Consider the following 16676-nt stretch of genomic DNA (forward strand, 5'->3'; position numbering starts at 1 on the left):
TGTCCCTAGCACACACCACAATTCCAGCCCCCCAGAAGGAAGGCAGGTGTTCGGCGTAAGCCACACCATCTGTACAGTCTAGGCACAGCAGCCACTCTGACCATCTACGGATAGTTTTATGTCAGTATAGGGAACTGTTTACCATTTAAGGTCCCAGATGAAGGCCAAGGGCCAGCCTTGCAAGCAGCCCTTTCTAAGGGGAGAGCAGTCTCAGGGCTGCTATGTTAACTCTCTCCTGAACAGATCGAAAGATCTGAGCTCTTTAGAGAGCCCCCTGTGCAGCTGCATTTGTTCTTTGTTCTTTCAGCCCCTTCTGTCTCTTCCTGCCTTATCATTTGGGACTGTATGGTTAGAAGTGTGTTTCTAAGAAACCCCAACTGTCACTCTCGAATATAACAAAAACCACCTTTGGATCTTCTGTCCACTTATCCCTCCATCCTTCCATCCTCCATCCATCCGTCTCTCCATCCCTTCATCCTCCATCCACCCATCCTTCCATCCTCCATCCATCCATTCATTCATCCTTCCATCCTTCACCCATCCATCTTTCCATCCCTCCATCCATCATCCCATCCCTCCATCCTCCATCTACCAATTCATCCATCCTTCCATCCTTTTATTGAGCCACAGGCTCATGCCAGCTTCCATTCTCCATGTTTGGCATGCATGAGTTCCATTTAGCCCTCACAATATCTCCAAAAGGCAGACATTATTATTAATACCCCCAGTTGACAGGTGAGGACATTGCAGCTCAGAGTGGGTACATGGATACAGCCAAGGTCTTCTGCAATGTAAGTAACAGATCCAGGACCCCATCCCGAATGTGTTTGTCCCCCAAAGCCTGAGGTCCCTACTACCATCCTCTTCTTTACCCTAATCCACTGAGCAGCCTCAAGATTCCACTAAGCATCGAAGACCCAAACGGTGGAGTCAGTCAGGAGTTCCTCTCATTCTCTGACACCCCTGTTGAATCGTGCATCCATCTTTCCTCTTCTCACTGGCTCAGGCCTATCATCTCCCCCATCACATTCCCTCTAGCAGCTTCCATTGTCTCTCCCAGCCTCCAGGCTCCTCCTGTTTCAAACAGCTCTGCCTGTGACTCTGCAGGGGTATGTTCTTCAGGATCAGTTACTTCCTTCCTTCATCCAACCAGCTGATGCATTCCTAGTCTTCCAACACATTTTAATGATTGCCTACCCTGAAGTGGGCACCATGTTGGGGACCGGAGATGGAGTAGTGACCAAGACAATGTTAAGCACTGATGTCATGGAGTTTACGTTCCTCATGTGGAGACAGAAAAAACAAGCAAATAGACAAATACAAACACTTCAAGTTGTAATAGAACCTTTGAAGGAAGAAAACAAGGGGTTGAGAAGGAAAGGTAACTGGGGGACCTCTCTTGGATAGGGGGGCCGAGGAGGGTCTCTGAGGAGGAGGTGTTCAGGCTGTGATCTAAAGGATGAAAAAAAATCCAGTTGTGAGGGTGAGGAATCCAGGCAGAAACAAAGGCCCAGAGGCAGGAATGTGCTTAGTGGAGCACAGAGGCGAAACTGGAGAAAACTCTGAAGGTTCTGTCTGAAGGCAGAGGCTACTCCTGCGGGACTGACTGTGTGCCAGGAACCAGGCTGTGTGTCGGGAGATAGCAGGGAATAAGACAGAGATCCTGCCCTCCCGGAGCTGACCTCCCGTCAGGGAAGACAACAAATAGGCAAATGCAGACTTTGATCTCTTAGGAGCCCATGAGCGTGATGAAGAAAACAGAACAGGGTAATTGACAGAGTGACCAGGGGCTGCTTTATCTAGGTGGTCAGGGTGGGCCTCTCAGAGGAGGTGACATTTGGGCAGAGACTTGAATGACACAAGGGAACCAGCCACGTGGAGTCCTGGGAGAAGCGCATCCCAGGCAGAGGGAACTGCAAATGCAAAGGCCCTGAGGTGGGAGTGAGGTTGGCATCTTTCTAGAACAGAGAGGAGGCCAGTGTGGCTGGAATCAGTTGATGCCAGCAGGAGAGTAGTAGGAGATGAGATTGGAGTTGGTGAAGGAGTCAGATCACAGAGGCCCTTGTAGGCTGCACAGGGGAGCTCAGCATTGATTGTAAGTGTGGTGAGAAGTCAACAGGGGATTTAGGCAGAGTGGTGACTGCCTCTGACAGTGACAAGGCACTGAGGGGTAGAGGGGACCAGATCTTAAATGATGCTGAGAAACTTCAGCTTCATCCCAAGGACAGTGGGGAGCCACACACCCCTTCTTAGGGGTGCCTAAGAAGACCTAGAGGGACCCTTCTGATCACCTGTGGAGGCCAAATCAGAGAGACAAGACTGGGTTCAGGAGAAGTGGGGCTGTTGCATGTATCAGGCTGGAGAGCAAGTCTTGGAGACCTTTCCTGATTCTAATTCCTTGAATTTGCCAAGCTCTGAGCCTGCCTAAGGCCCTCTGCCAACAGGGCTTCCTTGGCCCTCATCCTGCTCATTTTTTCACCTCCTTGGAGAAGCCTCCCCTGGCCACCCAGCTCCCCCCACCCCCTCCCCATCACAGCACCTTTTACATCTCCTCCATTGCAGGGGCCACAATGGTAATTACTGGATTTCTTTTTCTTACTTGGATGTCTCTTTTTCTTTTCTCTTTGTGGCCAATTCCTCCACAAAAGCTCCGTAGGACAAGGATGTTGTATCCACAGAGCCCAGTGCAGTGTCTGGCACGTAGCAGACGCTCAGTTAGATATTTGTGAAACGGCGAAAGAAGGAGGCTCCTGCCCGTCCCGTCTCTGGGAAAGTCAAGCCCCTCCCGGAGGTGCAGTGATAACGATGCGGGCGCATCCCGCCGCCTGGCGCATCCCTTCGCCTGGTGCTGCTCTGAGCAGCTCTCCTTTCCGACGCATCGTTGTGGTTCCTCCTTTTCTAGCTCTCAAGACAAAGCAGCAAGGGAAGAAGAACAAGAGCGAGAGTTTTGAGAGCTACGAGGTGGCTCACCTCCGGCTGCTGAAGCTGACGAAGAATGGGAACCTGAATCAGCTCATCGAGGAGTTTCTGGCCAAGGAGGAGAAGAACTTCGCTCGGTTCACGTATGTCACGGAGCTCAACAACGACATGGAGATGATGCACAAGAAGACGGAGAGGATCCAGGTTGGGGCACCTCTTCTCTCCTGGACAGGGGCCCAGCCGTTCCCACAGCAGCCTTCCCCACAGCGGGATCCTCAGACCACTCCTTGAGATGCTCTGCAGGAAAAAGGGCCTCGAGTCAGATCAGTCTGGGAAACACCGTGTTCTCCTAGGGTTCTCCCCCGCCGACATTTTAACCTTCCTGAAATCGGTATTTGTCTTTCAATGGATACATACACTTAATGTGTTCATGGCCCCTCACCCCCAGTAAGTGACATTCAGAATCCACAGTACATTTTATAATCCAGAGTTTAGTAAACTATAGCCATCGCCAGATGTGGCCTTTGGCCTGATTTTGTATAACCCATGAGCTAAGAATGGTTTTTCACATTTTTAAAGGGTTATAAGAAAAAGAGAAGCGTATGCAAGGCAGACCGTCTGTAGCCTGCAAAGCCCGAAATAGCAACTGTTTGGCCCTTTGCCTTAAAAGCTTGCTGACCTCTGTTAATCAACAGCTTCACAGAATTGAGGAGAGATGGTCAATGGATCTTGTAGATACTTAAGATACATGAGCATAGCCAAGGCTCTGACAAGTCCTGCAGTAAAGAACCCGTTTACCTTTGTTGAACCCGTAATTTCCCAAACTTAATTGGCTCCCCGGGGCTACTTACTCCCCTGGACACACATAAACAGCCTTTGGGACTGTCTGCACAGGAGAGAGTCTAAACTCCTTGGTGTGACACTCTAGTCCCTTCAAAATTTGGCTGCAACCTGCCCCTTACAGCTCAGTTCCCATCACAACCCCCAGGGCACTCTCGGCAGCTGCCCATCCCAACTGCCCCTGCATTTCCCTCCTCTGAGGCCTCCCCACCCCCTGATTTTTTTTAGAAATACTGCTCATTAGTCCTGACCCTGCACAAATGTCACCTCCTCTGGGAATTCATTGCACTTCCCTCTGAGGTCCCTGCTCTCTGTTTATATGACAAGGGGAGACACTTCCTTTTGCAGTGTCACTGCTTCCTGAGTGTGGGGCCATGGCCAAGTCCACAGTAGCTAGAATACAGGTGAAAACATTTTAATTTGCTAGTGATGAACTAATTTTTTTTTAATGGAGGCACTGGGGATTGAACCCAGGACCTTGTGCCTCCTAAGCACGGGCTCTACTGCTGAGCTATACCCTCCCCCGGTGATGAACTACTTTTAATAAGGATTAGGAAAAATATAGCCTGCAGAGCATGGTGAGTCAATGGAGATGATTCCTTAGTGGTGATAAGTATTAACAGTAAACAAATAATGATAAACATAATAATAATGTGGTCAATTTGAAGAAACTAATAGATGGTAATAGTGATAGTAATAGCACAGGTGGCACGTGGAAATGGAGGTGGTCCTGTCAGGGCTGTAATGGCAAACAGATGGCACGTCCAAAATGGGTAAATTGAGGGTTTTTTAAAAAGGGCCAATTTACAAAAGCCTAAGGAAATTAAGAAGGAAGAGTGCAGAACAGCACAGCTGAGCTCCAGAACCTGTGAGCGGAGGGAGGAGTGTCTGGAATCAGGAGACAGCGGTGTGGAGAAGGCTGTCTGTGTGTCTTTCCTGGAGGCATGTGGCCAAACTAGTGACCTGTCAAGAGGGGGGACAAGTATGCGTACGCACACCCTCACCCTCCCTCCACTGTCCAGTCTCCAGCTGGCATCTCCCACTGGCTGGGTCCAAGCCCAGCTGGAGGGCAGAGGGGAGAGGAGCTTCTGCCTCTGCCTCTCTTCTGGAAGTCCGTCTTCAGAGGACAGGCACCCTCTTATACACCCGCTGCCTTCCCAAAGCCCAGGACGGCCCTGCACACACACAGTGGAAGTCACCAGGAAATGGCTCCCCAACAGTAATTGACCTTGACCTTCCCAGTCACCTTGAGGGAACCCTCCTTTCTGCTTTAGCTGCACAGCCTGTCTCTGGTATGAGGACAAGTGTGTCTGAGGAAAGATGGCCAAACTCCCGCCCTCTCTGGGCTCCAGTCTCCCCATCTGCAGAATGACATCCTTGGACTGGAGCAGTAGTTTCCAAACTTTTATTAAAAAGCTACAGGACTTTTTGTTTAAACCCAGGTTATGGGGAGACACCAGCTTACAAAACAGATGAAATGGAGCGGTCCTGGTGAAGGGGGTGGGGGTGGGGTGGGATAGGTGATTGGAGGGGGTGCCTGGGACCTTATATTTTGCCTTCTTGGGGCACCTCTGCTCAAATTAGGATAAAGGTTTTGTTTTGTTTTGTTTTGTTTTGTTTAAGTTAAAAGCAATTAGAATTCTAATATCTGACTTCTCCCGCCCTAGAGAGGTGGGGTTGGAGGCCATAAACTGGATGAATGCAGCCTTCATTCTTCTGTTGCTTGGTCTTCCTCATACCCAAGTTTTAAAATTCGTTAGTTGCCAACATTTTAAAAATCAGGTCATTCCACGTGAAAATGGATTTCTGGTTTCTCTTGGAAAATCAGATCTGATAACTCCGGCCCACTTTCCCGCGGGCAGCTGAGTGCGGCTGCCCCTTTAAGCCAGTCAGGCCACACTCGCCCTCATCCGCAGCTGAGACCCGCTGGGTCTGATTTGCTTCTCAGAGGCCAAGCGGTCTGAGGCCGACGGAGCCCTGCTGGCCTTTGGGTTTGCGATCCCTTCTTTAGGCGTCTCACCACTACCCTCTGGTGGCAATCTTCAGTATTGCAGGAAAGGTTTTCGAAGGGCAAAAGATGGGAAGGAAGAGGATGGAAGGATTGGTTCATTTGGGACCTGGGAGTGGGCAGGATCCTGAATTCTCATTTTCCGGGGGGGGGGGGGGGAGCACCTTACTAATCCCAGTGCAATGACAGAGAACAGCTAGAGCAGAGGGATGCGAGCACGTCAGTCGGAAAGTGACCTGACTGGGAAATGTTTCCTGAACTGAATTGGCCTTGATCTGTCTCATTCATCTTGGTGGTGCCCTTTCTTAGCTACACAACCTGCCTCTGGCATTAGGACGAGTGTGTCTGATGAAGGATGGGCGAGTACCTGCCTCCTCTGGGCTTCAGTTTCCCCATCTTTAGAATGCTGTTTGGACCAGAATAGTAGCTTTTGAGTTCTCTCTCTCTCTCTTTTTAATTGAAGTACAATTGATTTACAATGTTGTGTTAGTTTATTATACTTATGCATCTTTTTTTTCAGATTCTTTTTCATTATAGGCTGAACTCTTTTTTTAAGTTGCAGAACTGTGGGAGAATGTAATTCAGAAAAATATAAAGAAAAGATACAGGTCACTAAAATGTCACCACTCGGAGATAATGTCCATTAATGTTTTGGTGACATTGCTTATGAAGACAGTGTGTCCCCAAGCATGTGCCTGCACGCACGCGCACACACACACACACACACACACCCAGATGCCCACTTACAGTACTGGGATTATACTAAGAATTTCGTGCTGTTTTGTAAACATTTTCTCCCAACAATTCATCATAGACACCTGCCAACATCCTCTGTGTTCTTTTTAGTGGTTTCTGGAGACCCTGATGCTCTGTAGTGGTACCACAAAATGCTTGTCAAACAGCCGATTATTTCGGGCCCTATTCCATACCTACAAAACCTAGGTGCGCTGAGAACAGGCCAGGAACCTGCATTTAAACCATATTTTTATTTGAGACTCTTTCCCCCTGTGACATAAATGTACCATCATTTATTTAACCAATCCCCTACCAGTAGACATTTGGTCTGTCCCTAATGGGGTGGGGAGCATTATAAATAATAACACAAAAGACAACCTTGAGTGGCCCCCTTTGCCCACGTGTCCCACTATTTCCAAAGGACAGGTTCCTAGAGATGAAATTGCCCCCATCGAAAGGTGTGTGCCTTTTATATTTGGACATAATGTTCTAGCCCAGGAGTTCTCAAGCCTGGTCCCTGGACCAGCAGCAGCAGCATCTCCTGGGAACTTGTGAGAAATGCAGATTCTTGGGCCCCACCCAGACCTCCTGGATCAGCATCTCTGGGGTGGGCCCCATCCATCTATGTTTTCACAAACCCCCAGGCGATTCTGATTCGTGCCAACGTTTGAGAACCTCTGCTGTGGAGCTGCCTATCCATTATGGTGGCCACCAGGCACGTGGGAGGAGATTTACGTTTAATTTAAATTAAATTTAAAAATTCATTCATTAGTGGAAATAGGCACATTGCAAGTGCTCCATGCCCACGTGTGGCTGGTGGCTATAGTTCCGGACGGTGCAGATAGGACATTGCTGCCATTGCAGCAAATTCTATTGACTATAGGCAGTTCCCCAGAAGGGAAGAACCACCCACCCTCTGCTGCCCTCATTCTCCTTTTAATTAAGAATCATCAAAAAAAAAAAAAAAAAAAGAATCATCAGAAAGAAACTTCATGGGCATAAGAGAGGCCTGGGGGTTCTGGGGCTCCTCGAAATGGGTCATTTAAATCCTCATCACCTCCTTGAGGCGATGGCACGTTTCTAGGTGTGGTGGGGAGGGGAGCACTCACTTTTCCTTATGGTCTGGTTCTCTCCTGAGCAGAATGAGATCATCCAGTTGCGATCCCAGCAGAAATCGTCCCATGATGACAACCACTCCATCCTGACAGAGCTGGAGGTAAGACGGCGGTGGGGAGGGAGGGAGGGAGGTACGCGGGAGTCGCTGTTGCCTGTCAGGCCACCTGTCAGTTGATTCTCAGGAGGAGCAGGATACCTGCCCCATGACTACTGACCTGGGTCATGTCTTGACATGTCCTGACACTTTGTCACAGGCAGCCTCTGCTATAGATGGTGCTGCAGAATTTTGTCCATCAGGGCCTTCTTAGTCCATTTTTAAAGACTCCGCCACTTCAGGAAGCCTATCCCAGGCCCTTGTGCCTGTAGCTTCATCCTAGACTAGCAAATTCCAGATAGATCTCTGCCTCAGTCTTTTCTTCTCTCTCCCCCTTTTCCTGGCTGTGGCCTGTTCTCAATCAATAATAGTAATTACAAACATTTCTTGAGCAACTACTATAGACCAGGCACTAGGCTAAGTGGTTTGTTTGCACTGTCTCATTGAAAGCCCACAACAGCCCTATGAAATAAGTGCTGTGATCTTTCCATTTTACAGATGAGGAAAGTGAGGTTCAGAGAGGTAAAGCCCAACATCATGGAGCTGGGATACTATATGAGCTTTGCATTGTATTCAGCTGCTAATAACAGTGACCCAAAATAACAGTGGCCAAAGCAAGATAGAAGTTTCTCTACTTTGTTAATACATGAGTCTGGAGATAAGCACTTCAAGGCTGGTCATGACATCATCAGTAGGCCAGGCTCCTCCTTTCTGTTTTGCCATCTTTAGTGTGTGGCTTACATTCCCAAGGATGCCTCTGGGTTGTATAATGGCTGCCAATGGTCCAGCCATCACAGATACATTCCAAGCAGGAACAAAATGGGAAAGTGAAAAAAGGCCTTACTAACTGAGTTAGCCAGATTAAAAGGTCTTATGACTTCTGTATTTACATCTCACTGGCCATCCCTATTGCAAAGCAGGGTTGGAAATACAACTTTTAGCTGGCACCAAATACAGTCAGCGTTTTGTTATTAAGGCTTAAGGGGAGAATGGATAGCAAATGTCTGACAAAGAATAAGCCCAGAGAGCTTGACTACAAAGCCCTGTTCTAATCCAGTAGTTCCTGGCCCAGGAACTGCACTCCCGGGTCACATCCCTTCTTTTCTCTGTGACTTATTTCTGTTCTTGGCATGCAGATGATCAACAGGGATGGTGGTGCCATTCTCTCGTCGGCCACTGGAGGGCAGCAAAGCACAAGCTACCCATTGAGCCTCTCTGGCTCAGCCACCTCTCCCAGGACCCGGGACTGGGGAAAATAGACTCTTGGCAGGGTTCAAGTCCAGGGGGACCCTCCCCAGGCTGGACACATGCCTGGGGTCCCATATTCTCAGCTCAAGGCCATCCAGCATCCGAATGCTTCCTTCGGATTGGGACTGGTGCTGCTCTGCATCTCAGGGTTTTGAAAGCCTAAAGAGGGACACAGCTTGGGGAGGCCAACCAGGCAACTGCCAGCATCTCCCCCACCTCTGCCTGAAGTCCGCCAGCAGCTCTTTGTTCCTTTGGCTTTAGCATGAATCCTAGAGGCCTCTTTTCAAATGCAAATACTCTAAGAGAATTTAATTGTAATCATGAGAGCCCACTTTTCTTACCCCCTGCTAAAGGTCACTTCTGCCTCCTCTGTTCTTGGAACCTTTCCACTCATCCTCCATTTCACCATCCCCTCTGGGAGAAGTGGTGGGATCGGTGGTGGGATTAACAGGAGAGTTTTGCACAGGAGTTAAGCAATCAGGCCTTGGGAACAAACGCTTGGGTATGACTCTCAGAAGTGTTGCTTCCTAGCTGTGTGACTTTGACAAAGTGACTTAACCTCTCTGAGCCTCACTTTTCTCACCTACAATACGGGGATAATAATTGACTCACTTTGTAGGACTGTGCAGTTTGAATAAAATCATGCATTACACGCATGGCACCCTGCAGGGCAGAGCTGTAAATGCAGCTATAATTATTGTTGCTGTTTTCCACAGAAGTCAGTAAAGCCTCAAATTACCATCTCCTTATTACTAAATAATTGCCCAAGTAGAGCTGAGCCCAAGGTCAGGTATGTAGACAACTCAGGGGGGCTGAATACAACTTCACTTTTCTTCTCTGACCTCAAATATTCGTCATCTGAAAACTGGGGCCATTGTGAGCAGTTAAGATGATGTGTATAAAATGGCTGGAACATTTTAGGTGCTGGATATGTGATATCAACATGACATCAGGCTTTTAAACCTAATTACCTCCTCCCCCTACCCCCCCCCCCAAAAAAAACAAGCTATGGAGAGGTCATCCCCATGCTTCGTGAAGCTGCAAGAGGAGCAAGAAATGGGTAATACTTAGAGTTTAAGTATGACAGGTGTCACTTCTGATGATAAACGGTCAAAAAATAAATACCCACATCAGGCTTTAATAATTTTTTTTAAGCATGTGATCTTCTAGTGCACCTTTAGAAGGAGAGGGCAGCTCTTGCTGTCATATGAGGAGATGCAGCCCCGGGAACTGAATATTCCAGTGGCTGGGACAGAGGAAGCTGCCTGGTGGTGGTTGAGAGACATTACAAATCATGTCTTCCCTCTCCTGGCTGTGTTCCTCAGAGCCTCAGTTTCCTCACCTGGAAAATGTGGGTGTGGAGAGGGCCCTTTGGGATCCTTATTTGGGATGGCACAGAGACTGTGTGGATGGGGCTGGTCCTTTCAGGGCCCAGGTCACCTTTGCAAGCTGAGAACTCAGAGGGAGAGGCAGCGGTTGAAGCCCTCATCCCCGAGCAGCGATGCTCAGGCTGGGCTGCAAGTCAGAATCGCCTTGGAGGCTTTCAAATTCCCAATGCCCAGGCTGCATCCCAGACCAAGATGTCTGAATCTCTGAGGCTGGGGTCTGGGCAGCAAATAGTTTAACACTCCCAGGTGATACCAATGTGAAGCCCAAATCACAGAGGGTTCTCATACTTTATCATGAGTCAGAATCACCTGGAAGTCCACTAAAAGACAGGTTGCTGGGCCCACCCCCAGAGCCCTGGTTCAATCAGTCTGGACTGGAGCCCAAGAATTTGCATTTCTAACAAGCACCCCCCCCCCACCTCGTGAAGCTGATGCTGCTGGTCCTGGGCACCCACTTTGAGAACCACTGGGCTCTAGCAATGTGATTTAAACTGGTGAAACTGGTTTGTTGGATTGCAATCAGCATTTAAAAATAACAAGACAGAACAGAACAGAACAGCATAGAATATATTAGAACACACAAAAAGAAAATCGATTTGTGAACTTTAATTTCATTTGATTAGATAAATACACACATGTATGTATGCATGTATTAGGCAGCAATGTAAAATGTGTTTCCTCCTGTGGACCACAATTTTTAAAAAAATGAGTCACCAGCTTTCTGAAAACACTGTAATCCAGTACACATGTAGACACACCTGCACGTGTGTAAGTGAAACAAAACTTACCTTAAGCAGTATTTACCCTCACTACCTGCAATGCATCCTAGTATTTTCTCTTCCTTTTCTGTTCTATTTTATTTCATTTTTTTAAAATGTAGATTGAAGCCCATTAAATTCATCTTGCACCCCCATTAGAGGTTTGAAAACCGGCAGCTTGGAGACTCTGGCCCCGGAGGGTCCCAAGCCCTCCTCATCCCCACTGAAAGTCCTCATAGTGGGCTGAGGCCAGGGTGGCGGCCAGGCTGACCTGGATGGGAACTGGGGTCTGCCACCAGGAGAAGCTAAAGAAGACCAAGGAGGAGGCAGATTTGTACGAGAACAACTACAAGGAGATCAGCAAGACCTTGGAGTATCTCAAGAACTCGGTGGAGAATCTGTTTAAGAAGATAGATTGTGATGCCACCAAGATCCTGGTGCAGTTAGGGGAGATGGGGAAAATCACAGATACCAACCTCCCGCAGTACCTCGGTGAGTTATGCCGGCGCCCGCTAGACTCTGAGCAATGATTTCCAGGGCTCCCTGTGACAAGGCACGAGGACTTGTGCCAGTAGGAGGTAGTGAGCCTGGTGGTGAAGCATGTGGGCACTAGAGCCGGCCTGCTTGGGTTTAAATCTTGGTTCTATTCTTGTTAGCTGTGTGACTTTGGGCAACTTTCTGAACCTCTCTGTGCTTCAGTTTTTTCATCCAAAAAAAAAAAGAGGGGTAAACCCAGAATCTACCTCATGACGTTTTTGGGGGGTGTTAAATAAATGAGTAGTTCTTAGGGGAAAAACACATGATCATCTCAATAGATGCAGAAGAGGTATTTGACAAAATTCAACATCCACTCATGATAAAAACTCCCAACAAGCTAGAACTAGAAGGAAACTTTCTTACCTGATAAAGGGCATCTGTAAAAACAGCTACAGCTAACCTCATACTTAATGGTGAAAAAACAATGCTTTTCTTCTAAGACCAGGAACAAGGCAAGGATTCCTGCTCTTATAACTCCTCTTCAGTATTGTGTTGGTGGTCCTAGCTAACGCAATAAGGCAGTAAAAAGAGACAAAAGGCATACAGACTGGAAAGGAAGAAATAAAGTGCTCAAAGCAATGCCTGGCATGTAGCAAATGCCTGTTAACTGTAACACACATTTCCAGGCATAGTTCTTGAGCTCAGGATAGAGGGGCAGGATGCACCTACAGAGATCACGGCAATTTAAGATGAAAGGCTTCCACTGTTCTTAGAATGAAACCTAAGGTTCTTAACACAATCTGTGTTTGGGAGAGTCCCAGTACCTCCTGCCCACTAGTTTCAGGGATTCACTTGGCAGGCTCACGGGTTCAGCAGAGAGTCATATTCATGGCTATGATTTGTTATAGCAGGATACAAAGCAAAATCAGCAAAGGAAAGGGGGGTCATGGGGTGAAGTCTGGAGGAACCCAGGAGAAAGCTTCCAGGGGTTCTCTCCTGGGGGTGGGAGTGGGGGTCACACAGGATGTGCTTAGTTCCCCCAGCAATGGGTTGTGACAACATTAGTGAAGCGGTGTCAGTCGGGGAAGCTCATGAGGTACTCATTGCCCAGGGCTTGGGCTGCATGAAGCACAGTGGGAAGGACAGCTCCCTCAAACTCAGGGAAAGCACTGAGGAAAAAACAAATCAGCCGTTTAAGGTGGAGCTTGCCCATGGCTCCGCTAATTTTTGGTAGAACCCAGTGTTTCTCAGTCTTCTTTTCATGACTGCCCCCTAAGGAACCATTTAGACGCTCTTTTCCTACCTGCCCCTCCTCGAGGAATTTTAATACTGTCGATATACACCATGTAACTGTTTATGTCCTGTATGCATATCTGTGCCTTGTCCACTAAAGAGATTGTTCTGCTCAAGAACCAAGTTGTGCCCCCTGTGGGTGATACTGCCCTCTTTGCGAACGCGCGGTGTAACCCAAGAGAAAGCCCTTGTTCTTGCAGGATCTCAGGACCCGCCCCCGCTCCCTGTCCTTCCCTTCCTCTCCAGCAGGGGGCGCCACGTTTCGCTCCCCAGGGACCCGGGGCTGTTGGCAGCCGTCTTGGTTCTACTTGTTTTTTTCCAGCCATCATTGAAAAGAAGACCAATGACCTGCTGCTGTTAGAATCCTACAAGCGGATCCTGGATATGGAAGTGGCAGAGGCCGATATCCCGCCACCCTTCATCAACCCCTTCTGGGGCGGCTCCGCCCTCCTCAAGCTTGCAGAACCCATCAAGGTCACCCCCCCGGTGCTCGGGGCTGACCCCTTTAGTGACAAGTTGGATGAAGGTGAGTTCTCTTTCTCCCCGGATCTGCGCAAGTTGCTAGGAAGCGTGTGCAGGAGAGGGTCCGCGGTGCCAAGCCCCAGTTTCCCCTTCTTTCTGAGCCTCCTGGGCCCATCAGGTCCACTGGGTAACACCTCGGTTGTCGCCAAATGGATATGTCACTGAACCAGGTTTCGTGTTTCGCGATGTGTGGCAAGCCAGATGCTGAGATGCCGAGGTTTGCAGCGCAGAGAAGGGTTATTCGCGAGGCAGCCAAGCAAGGAGAGGAGGTGGGAGAACAAATCTCAACTCCCGCCTCCCCAAAAGCAAGGCGCTCGGGGTACTTACAGAATAAAGAAAAAAAGAAGGGTGGTCTGCGGCGTGGGGAGCGCGGGAAGCAGTGATTGGGAAAAGGTGCGGTGATCATTGGTCTGTGCACTGGCTTAACTCAGCTACAGTGCTCTGCACGTTCAAGAGGTCACCGAGTCTCCCTCGTGCATGCCCAGTTGAAGGGTCGCTGTTTCCATCCAGTGTTAACCAGCCTAGCTGGAGCTAGACATTGCTGACTCCTGGCTCAGCTGAAGTGGATGCAGCTGACTCCAAGTTCTTGGGAAACAGCTCAGGCAGACATCTTATTGTCTAGGCTACCTGCAGTTTGGAGAACAACCCAGTCTTTTGCAGCAATAATTAAAGCGACCTTGATTAGTGATGGCACGTTACAGGTGAAATGGATTTAACTAAAGATTATCCACAGTTTCAGTTACACACCTTGAGTCTATAGTCTTTCTTGTGGAGGTGGGTCCTTCAGAGAAAAATTTATTCGAGGGTCAAAGGTGAAAGTGGGAGGATGGTGGAACTGGAAACGACTGAAATGCTCACCCAGTAGAGTGGTTAAATAAGTTACAGTTCACCCATCCATGGATGGAATACTATGCAACCATTAAAAAGAATGCAATAGGGTGTTATAAACCGACACACGTATGTATGGCATGTAGTGGCCAGGAATGCTGCTAAAAATCCTGCAATGCACAGGACAGCCCTTCACAACCCTGATATTTAAGAGGGGGGTGGGGAGAAGAGGAAGGAGAAGGAGGATAAGAAAGAGGAGGAAGGGAGGGCGGGAAGGAGGACAGTATCCTGATTATACATATAAAATGAAGAGGATGTGTAGGCTGACTTAACGGTGGGTATTTCTGGGTGGTGGTTTGCAGAGAACTTTGCATTTCTAAGTTAAACAACTTGTATTGCTTAGAATTTTCTTTTACAATGACCTTGCGTGACTTTGGTATTTGGAGAAAAAAATTGTTTTTTTTTTAAAAAGCAGCCCCACTTCTCTGAGCAGTATTTCAAGTGTGCAGGTGTGCCAATGCGTGTGCACACATAGACGGGCAGGTGCACACACACCACTTGTTTGTTTTATGCAAGGCAACTGAAACTTAGCAGGAGTGAAAGCTGGGGCTGGTGTCAGCCACCTTAGCACAGCTTCCCCTGGCTCTTCATGTTCCTAAAAGAGGAGAGTGGCAGGGCATAGCTGTTGGTAACGCTATCCTCACAAGGTCAGGGACGTACAGATGATGTCTTCACTTCCGTTCAACGGAATGTTGATAAACACTGGGTTCTCTTAGCCCACTAGCCTCTATGGCTTGTAGGCATGAATTAGAAGAGGCACCCACTCTGGGCAGGTTAATTAGGAAAAGGAGCCCCTGCTGGGTGGACATGGCTTCGCAATCAAGTAGGGGGATGGATTTCAGCCCTGTTTCTACCAGGTGTCTTTGTGCAGTCTACATCCTGGTCAACTGCACACAATGGCCTTGTCTCCTTGGTATCAAACCAAACTCAGCTTCACATCTTCATCTAAGAGAAAAAAACAGTTATTGTCTGGGCATCCTTGAGCAGTACATCTCCACCTATCCTCTCCCTCCCTGAACTTAGAGAATGGTCACACTCCAAACCCCAGCACTGTGGAGGGGTACCTTACAAAGCTTGGACATCCTTGAATGAGGCAGAGGGGCAGTGTTCCTGGGAAGAAACCACCCCACCCCACCCCCACCGCCTCCTCCACCGCTGTGCTGGGTTTGATTTCCAAACTCCTCACACAAATCCTGTCTTTGGCACAGTGGACCAGCCCCTGGACCACAGCAGCCTTCGGCAGCTGGTGCTCAGCAATCACGCTGCAAAAGAGTCTCGAAACAGAGAAGTACACGTGGAGAGTGTGCCTGAAAAAAGGGACGATCTGAGGCCCAAGAAGAAGTTAATGGTCTGAGATGGTTGGGGCCACATTTATACCATAACCAGGGAGAATAAATGTTTTGTTCTGTAACCCCAGTGCCTTTTCACACTCATTACTAAGAAACTTGGGTGATGGAGCCACCCCAGGAGAGGGTAGAGGCAGAAGGGTTGAGTTCCAAAGCTGGCACAGGGGGCAGGAGTAGTGTGAGGTCACCATGGCCCTCAAGAATCCCTGAGATGGTGACCAGCAGAGGTCACCCCTCACCATGGCCCACCAGGTAAAGTGTAGGGGCCACGTGGGAGCCAAAATACTGATCACACCCCAGAACCATACAGGATGTAGCAGATGCTCATAGGTGGGACCCGGGAACCACGGAGATCCTGAGTCTGTATCTGTGTGTGTGTGTGTGTGTGTCTCATGCATGAGTGTGTCTGTAGGGCTGTGTCCAGAGCCTCTTACCCTGAAACACAAACTCCACTTGAGGGCCCTGAGCTGGGTCCTCTCCCAGGCCTGGCTGCGTGTCTGCAGGAGTCCCAAATCACAGGTTTTGGATGCAAGAGACATGAATCGTCACAGGGTGCGGATCATAGCAGGCCATCACGGGGTTGGGGGCACCCCAAGTCCCTGCCTGCCCAGCTTGTTGTTGGCTTTGAAAGGGATTCCATTTCCCAGCAGTCAAGAGTGATGTTGTTGGTCGTACAGATAGAGCTGACCCTGAACTCCCCCTGCAGGGGCTCTGTGGTTATTCTTGAGCCTGGAAAACTCGCTTCAGGTCTGGCTTCTCCAACCCCCAGACCTCCTCGTTCCCTCTAGGTTACCCCAGCTGTCACTCTCACCCCCAATTTCAGCTCTATCTCCAACACATCATTCACTTTGGCTGTGTCCTGGGTTCTTGGGATGCTCTTGAGAACTTAGAGTACTGACATCCACTCCGTCTTCTTCCTGAAAGGCTTCTGGATTTTCCTTTGGGGAATGGCCCCTCTCACCCTCTGGCCACATGGTTTGGAAAGGACTGATTTCAACCCAGGTGCGAGGGTTAATATCGTGAGCAGGTCTGCCAATCAGAGCA

At 48.8% G+C, this 16676-nt stretch overlaps 1 protein-coding gene across 24 annotated transcripts in view; it reads left to right on the forward strand.

The window, feature by feature from the left end:
- CCDC63 (coiled-coil domain containing 63) overlaps positions 1-16676 on the forward strand; it is a 76595-nt gene that overhangs the window by 31954 nt on the left and 27965 nt on the right. For 20 of the 24 annotated variants that reach the window (XM_032471814.1, XM_032471813.1, XM_032471810.1 and 17 more), the window contains 4 exons: positions 2903-3123; positions 7644-7718; positions 11406-11598; positions 13199-15627. In XM_032471814.1, coding sequence (XP_032327705.1) covers positions 2903-3123; positions 7644-7718; positions 11406-11598; positions 13199-13563 — 854 coding nt within the window. In that variant the 3' untranslated portion in view covers positions 13564-15627. Of the gene's footprint in view, positions 1-2902; positions 3124-7643; positions 7719-11405; positions 11599-13198; positions 15703-16676 lie in introns of those variants that run through there. The other 4 variants (XM_032471811.1, XM_006178078.3, XM_032471812.1 and 1 more) reach the window with 2 other exon arrangements.

The sequence above is a fragment of the Camelus ferus genome, chromosome 32 (assembly GCF_009834535.1).
Source record: "Camelus ferus isolate YT-003-E chromosome 32, BCGSAC_Cfer_1.0, whole genome shotgun sequence".
In the NCBI taxonomy this organism is placed as follows: Eukaryota; Metazoa; Chordata; class Mammalia; order Artiodactyla; family Camelidae; genus Camelus; species Camelus ferus.